The sequence below is a fragment of the Quercus lobata genome, chromosome 11 (genome assembly GCF_001633185.2).
Source record: "Quercus lobata isolate SW786 chromosome 11, ValleyOak3.0 Primary Assembly, whole genome shotgun sequence".
Lineage (NCBI taxonomy): Eukaryota > Viridiplantae > Streptophyta > Magnoliopsida > Fagales > Fagaceae > Quercus > Quercus lobata.
Genome location: NC_044914.1, coordinates 20,480,134 through 20,487,861, shown reverse-complemented (window position 1 = coordinate 20,487,861; position 7,728 = coordinate 20,480,134). Strand labels below are relative to the sequence as shown.

At 33.6% G+C, this 7,728-nt stretch overlaps 1 protein-coding gene across 1 annotated transcript; it reads right to left on the bottom strand.

Moving 5' to 3' along the window:
- Positions 1-277: 277 nt before the first annotated feature.
- On the bottom strand, positions 278-4,630 carry LOC115966557 (probable inactive receptor kinase At2g26730). Its single transcript, XM_031085769.1, is given in 6 exon segments — positions 278-640; positions 974-1,283; positions 1,581-1,818; positions 3,680-3,849; positions 3,851-4,168; positions 4,227-4,630. Coding segments are annotated over 6 exon segments (1,803 nt in total).
- Between the last annotated feature and the right edge of the window lie 3,098 nt (positions 4,631-7,728).

Sequence of the window (7,728 nt, the reverse complement as noted above, 5' to 3'; positions counted from 1 at the left end):
AAAAAAAAAAAAAAAGCAAGCATACTGGAAGCTGTAAACAGTGAAAAATTAACCAGTTTATTTCCTATTTCACATGATATTGTTTGAGAAGTTTCATAAATGACTTACAAGGTTCATAAATGTTTTCGAAAATATTACACATTTTATTTTATTACATGAAAGCTAGGCTCTTGATCATTGACATGGATTGCATCATCTCAACACTATACTTCACTTTCTTCTTGATTAAAATCAATCTTATGGAGGTGTGGGGAAGCAATTTTTGAGTTCTTCAATATCATTTCTCTTCTCTAGTTCCAGAGGTTGATAAAGAACCATCTTCGAATGACCGATCCAACAATCCGTCATTTTCATCCCTTGATTCAGGAACCTTAATATTTTCTACCTCTCTCGCCACTTGTGTCATCTCAGGATGCTCCTTTGGTGTATTATCACAGCACTGCATTGCAATTTGTAGAAGTCTTAGCATCCTTGGAACTGCGTTTCTTTGCATAGATATCTTGAGGTCAAATACTTTAGTTGTCCATTCTTCCCTGAGAGCACGATGAACCCAATTACTGAGATCCACGATGCCATTGACACCCGGTGGAGTTGTCCTTGCTGAGATCTTTCTTGTCAATAGTGTTGGGCTTTGTGGAGCCTAGTTTATGTTTGATTCGGTTGATGACTCGACCCAATTCGAATAATGTTGCGTGGTTTTTAATGGAAGATTTTTTGAGGTTTAGTCCATGGAGAAAACGTTTTTGGTGATTAGGGTTTTTGTTGTTGTTGTTGTTTTTGAGAGACTGAAATATTGTACTGCCGCATTTGTAATTTTTCCTTGATAATAGTGAAATCCTGCAATTCTGTGGACGTAGGCAAATTGCTGAACCACGTAAATATTGTCTTATACGTGTGATTGTTTTTCTTTGGCATGTGTTTTCTCTATTTTTTTTGTTTCTCATAGGTTGGGAATTTTGGGCTAATTCCCTACAAATAGTTCTAAAAGGAGGCAGCCATAACTCCAAACATCAGATTGTTTTGAAACTTTTCTTTTGTTTCTATATTCAGGTGATTTGTATGATACCATATGTTGAATTGCAATGGGAAGTGCAAGTAGTGAAGCAAGGCCGTAGTCAGAAACGAGAACCTTGTCATTTTCATCGAACAGAGTATTCGATGATTTCAAGTTGCCATGGGGAACTATGCTTTGGCTCTTGGTGTTGAGGTGCAGATATTCCAAGGCTCGAGCAACTGATAATCTCGCATCCCATCTGAATGGAATTCGATCTCCACCTCTCTCTCTTGCAATGTCCATTGATATAAAACTTTCATTTTGATTATTCAAAATTGTATCCCAATTATAACTAGGTAAACAATATATATTTTTCAAACGGTTAATATAGTCTAATATAATCAAAGTAACATTATTTTTTCTTAGTTGTGAGCGTCACTAATACCACTTTTATTATGCACCCATCAAAATAGACAATATCAACCATTATAAAGCCATAAATGTACTTTCTTTTCTTATTTGAAATTGTTTCTTGCAGGGGGGAAAAAAAACCAGAAGGAAACAAAGGAAGAGGCAAAGACAAAACTCACCACGTATGCGATCAAACAAATTTCCTTTCGCTGCGTAGTTATACAACAAAAACTTCTCCTCGTTGGAGTAGTAGTAGGCAAGGAGGGGAAGCAGATTTGGGTGCTTCATATCTCCAATCATTCGCAATTGCTTTTTGAATTCCTCACTAGTTAGTGGTTTCAAATCCCTTAGCCTCTTCACCACAACGCTTGGTCCACCACTTACGTTAGCCTTATAACTATTCCCGAAAATCCCTTTGCCCAATCAGTGGCGACTCCAGGAATTTTGTCTAAGGTGTTCTTATTCCATTTTGAAAAAATTTCGGGTAATTTTGGTCTATTTTGGGTGTTTCGGGAAATACCGGCCAAAATTCAAGATTTGGCCGGCATGAAGTTTGTGCTTAAAAACAATAAATTATAAACTATAATTTGTTGTTTAGTTGCTTCATTAATAAAATTATAAGTTCATTTGAAATATTAATAAAATTATTAATTATTGTTGTTTAGTTGTTTCATTAATTTGTTTGTCTTTTATAAACTATAATTTGTTGTATTGTTGTTTCATTAATTATTAAATTATTAATTGTTGTTTAGCCTAAAATAATTTAATTTTTTTTATGTTTTATAATGTATTAGTTAATTAAATGATTAATTATTGGTATTTAGTTGCTTCATTAATTTTTTTTTTACTAACTACTAGCCATCTAGCAACAAGCTACTGTGCATTAGCACACACTAGCACACACCTCATGTGTGCACACACCCACAGATGAAGTCAAAAAAAAAAAAACAGGGGCAAATAAATTGGTATTTCTTAACAGCAAGTGATCATGTGTGCACACACCCATAGATAAAGTAAAAAAAAAAAAAAAAAGTGGGCAAATAAATTGGTGTTTCTTAACAGCAAGTGAACATGTGTGCACACAACCACGAATAAAGTCAAAAAAAAAAAAAAAAAACAAGGGCAAATCAATTGGTGTTTCTTAACAGCAAGTGATCATGTGTGCACACACCCATGGATAAAGTAAAAAAAAAAAAAAAGGGGCAAATAAATTGGTGTTTCTTAACAGCAAGTGATTATGTGTGCACACACCCACGGATAAAGTAAAAAAAAAAAAACAGGGGCAAATAAATTGGTGTTTCTTAATAGCAAGTCACAAATCACAATACACTAAAAGCCAAACTCACCAACACCGACTAACCAACACAGTAACACACCAACGGATAAAGTCAAAAAAATCAGGGGCAAATAAATTGAATAATTATAAAGACTTAAAGAGAGAGAATCAGTTCAAAAAGAAAGAGAGCTCTCTCTCTCTCTCTCAGTCTCTAACCACAATCCACAGCAAAACTCAAAGATTAAGAGAGAAAAAGAGAGAGAACAGAGAAGTAAAGTGTAAAATACCTTGAGGCGTCGCAAGCTTTGATCTGATTGGCGTCGCATACATTGAGCTCTCTCTCTCTCAGTCGGCGTCGCAAGCTCTGATCTGATCGGACCGATCTCCAATCTTTGATCTCCAATGCCGATCCAAGCTTTGTTGCTCAAGTTTCAGGCGAAGGCGTCTTCGCCGCGTCGTGCCTATGTGCTTGATGATGAGGTTTCAGATGGAGGCGTAAGGCGTTGTCCTTGATGATGTTTTTTTATTTAGGGTTTCTGATTTTAGGTTTTGCTTTAGCATTACCATTTGATGATTGAGGCGGATGCGTATTCGTATTGGTTTTTTTTTTAATTTTTTTTAAATTTTTAAATTTTTTTTTATATTTTAAGAATACGTTGGGGTTGGGCCTTTGGGTATTTGTTTAGGATTGATATTGGGCTTTTTTTTGGGCTTGTTCTGTAAAATCCAAACAAATTTGTTCGGTAAAATCATAAGGTTTTACAATTTTTTTTATTTATTTATTATTTATTATTATTTTTTGGGTTTGAAAGCTATATATGTTTAGATTTGGCTGGCATAAGATTTTTATTTTTTATTTTTTATTTTTTTTAGATTTTAGTTCAAAATTTGTTTGGCATAAATTTTTTTTGAGAGTGTCCATGATTTTAATTGAGGGTGTTCCTATTTTATTTTTTAAAGGAAAACAAATAAAAAAAAATTTAAATACGTGGCATTGCCACTGCCCAATCCCTCAGCAGAAGCTCTTAGAACATCACGGATTTCAAAAGCCGGTTCATCCTCCATGAATACGAGGTTCCTGCTCTCTTCAGCTGCCACAACAATGCTCCTCTCTGCTGCCTCTATAATCTTTTCAACTTCCCCGGCTTCTTCTTAATTTGTTTGCTTCGTTCAATATCTTTTTTACCATCTGAGCTTTTTGGCAGTACAGAATTAGTAGTAAAATCACAGCTACTAGAAGGAGAACAACGAAAACAAGAAAGATATTCTTAAAGATATCTCCATTTGAGTTTGGGGGAGAATTTCCAGAAGTTGGCTCTCCCGTGCCATTTATAGAGCGGCTGGTAGCCGTTAAGGGTGGACCATACAACCCAGGATTACCAGAATATGAATCAGAGCCAAATGATTGGAGAGTTTGAGTTTTTGGGATTGAACCAGTGAGACTGTTGTTTGAGACATTGAAAAATAGTATGCTAGATTGGTTAAAGCTGCAATGACTCCAAGACACTAAGACTTGGAGGCGAACCTGGAATCGGCCCGTCTAACTTGTTGCCTGATAGATTAATAATCTTCATCTTGTGATTGAAGGAGAAATTCATTACATTTCCCCATAGAGAATTGTTCTGGAAGCTAAGGATAATCAACTTAGGGAAGTTCATGAATTCATTAACATCGACTTTCCAGCTTAGCCCCATATCGTTCAACTCTATTCCAATAATATGACCCTTAGTGGAACACTGAATGCCATACCAAGGGTAAGCAAGATCGCAAGGATCACCCTTCCAGCTTTCATTTAGAATAGAGTCGTTAAATATAGACTTGAGAACATAAAGGGCATTCTTCTCATCAGGATCAACAGATGGAGTCCCTCCTTGGCCTAGAACGTTTCTGTATAGCAATAGAAAAACTGTGACTATAAGAATCTGTTCGAGAAATTGAGCAGAACCCATGATGCAATTCAGGGTGAAAAAAAACTGTAATTGGGTTTCTGTGCTGCAGGGAAGTCAACAAGTAGAAATGGTATTTGGCCTAGGAATGTGGCTCGATGAATTCGTAAAGATTACCTCACTATTTCCATTGCAGCAGCGAACGGTTTCTTTTGTCTAAGGCAATAACAAGGGCAATGTCCAACTGTTTCTCTTGGATATTCTTTTGTGAAGAATCCTAGGATTGGAAAGGCTGTTGCTCAGTGTTCTTTTATGAATGAATGTCAGGTTGGATGTACGTGTTTGTTTAAATATGATATAATTTATGAAATCTTGGCAAGTTCTTGCGTCGTCCTGCAAAATAATAGATAACATGGGTAGATTTTTCGTTTTTCGTTTTCGTTTTCGTTTTTGTTTTTTGTTTTTTTTTGACTTATGGAAACTATTGTTTTACATCAGTTATTATACATTCCATACATACAATATTCATAATTTCACGTGCAATGTACACATTTTTTTACTAATATTTACATTTAAAAGGTAAAATGAATAATGTGTATGAACAATATATACTAACAATTGTGAGATAATCAATACTCCTTGCTAAATAGCAAGATTAATAAAATCATTCTTTACTAGGAGCTCAACAAAAATTAATGTATTCCACTCTAAGTTTTGTTTGAGTATCCCAATTTATATTTCAAATCCACTATAATATTTTGTTTAGTGTCCCTCTCTTTAATGGTCCGATTGGATTGAGGGGGAGGGAGACAGAGTAGAGTAGATTTAGCCAAAAATTAGCTTATTTTTAGCCAATTCTACTCTACTCTCATCCACTCTCCCTCCTTCCCCCCTCCATCCAAACAGGTTTAAAATTAATTTTAACTCATGTAAAACTACCTTTAACATAATCTTCTTCACAAAGAGAATCTAGGTTCAAATCCTCGTTCCCCACATATTATAAGGCCAAAAAAGGGAGAAGAAAACACTATTTTTGACACATTTGAAACTAAACCAATGTCTCTTAAATTCCTAAAACTTATCCTTAATTCAAGTATAAATATTAATGAATATTTCAATGACTATTTCATGTTCCAATGGAATAATGGTGCATTTTAATAATTTCTTTTAAAATAGTAATAGACATCTACAAAATTCAATTACTTACAATAACAAATATTATGTTATGAAATAAAAATTAAGTGTATAAATAGATTAATGTATTATAAACCCGGTTTAAAACACTAATATTACTATTTTCGTGTGTGTTCTAATAAGTATTACTCTTTACTAAAAAAAAAAATGATATTTATCTCACACTGGTTGTGTGTGTCTAGTGTCTATTGTTTATAATCCTTGTCTACAACTACAAAATTTAAGTCCTTTTGTAGTTGTATTCTGGTTAAATAATGTATTATTAATCTGATTTAAAACACTAATATTACTATTTTCGTGTCTTTACTAAAAAAAAAAAGTTATTTATCTCACACTGGTTGTGTGTGTCTAGTGTTTGTTATTTATAATCACTATCTACAACTACAAAAGTTAAGCCCTTTTGTAGTTGTATTCTGGTTAAATAATGTATTATAAATCTGATTTAAAATACTAATATTACTATTTTCGTGTGTGTCCTAATAAGGATTACTGTTTACTAAAAAAAAAGTGTATAAATAGATCAACAAACTACCTTCTTCAATTTTACTAAAAATAAAACTACCTTCTTCAATCAAAGTGAGAACTTGCTATGTACTTGACTAGATTTATGTTTTTTGCGCAGTTGACATGGATATCAATCAAAACCAAGACAACTTTATTAGGTAGCAGTGAAGCATATACTCAAGTGGGGAACGAGAGATTATATGTTTGTCTATCATTGTGAGCATTTCATAACCATTGATTACACAAATTTTGATTTTCAGCCCAGCTAGAGGAGGCATAGTTGGAGGAATGTAAAAGCAATCTTGTATTTATTGACTCCACCATGGAAGCCGTGTTTCGTTTTGTGAAGCAGCATACATAGGTTGTTTGACTTTAAGAAATTCTTGTTAGACCTTGGTGTTATGCGATTGGAATAGGTTCCTCTAACTTTGTTCTGCAACAAAAGTGGAGTGATTGCACAATCCAAGGAACCAAAAAAAACACAAGACAAGAAAACACATACGCCATAAATATCATCTCATCAGAGAAATAGTAAAAAAAGCATAGGGATGTGACCATAGTAAAAATAGAATATGTGGAGAATGTTAAGGTTCTTGTTTTTGTTGGCCCTTAATTTAGTGGCAAAGTTCTATGTATTTTTTTCTCTCATTTTAATGGGTTTTTCCCGGGCAAATTGTATTAGGGTAGAAAGTACATGATCCTGGTTAAAGTGTGGTCAAAGCTGCTCTTGCGACTTGAATGAGACCTGCCTAACTCGCGACTCACACGTGGCAAATGACGATAAAATTATGTTTCAAAAAAGAAAAAAAAAATTTATTCACATTATTTCTGTCAAACCCAAATAAATGAGGAAACCATAAAACTCTCTCTCTCCTAATCCTATGGCCAATCTTCATCTGTCATACTCCATTATGTGTTAAAGGTAAAATTTTCAGAATCTAGGAGCAGTTTCTACTGAAGAAAAAAGAAAAGAAAAGAACAATGTCACATGATCTTTGCCAAAATATTGAGAAAGGAAAACGTGAGCACTGCCACTCACTCAAAAATTTCTTTTTTTAAGAGAATAAGAGAATGAAATTCCATTATTTTGGACTAAAAGAGTCTAAAACCCATATAAAAATTTTTAGAAATATTACATACAATGTCGATGAGGTAGTGGTGGCTTTAGAAATTTATTTTAGGGTGGTCACTAAGAAACTTAAATGATATTAAATCTAATAAAAAGATGATTTAAATATATATATATATATATATATATATGAAGTATTACAAATTTTTTCTACAAACAAAGAGAACAAGAAAAAAAATGAGAGAGAGAGAGAGAGAGAGAGAGAGAGAGAGAGAGAGAGGGATGAGATTTGCTATAACTACAAGTCAAATTACTAAGGAGAGGAAAATTATTGCAACTACAAAGCCAAAGAGTATTGTTAGGTTCTAAATATTTAGGATTAAATGTTTAGTTT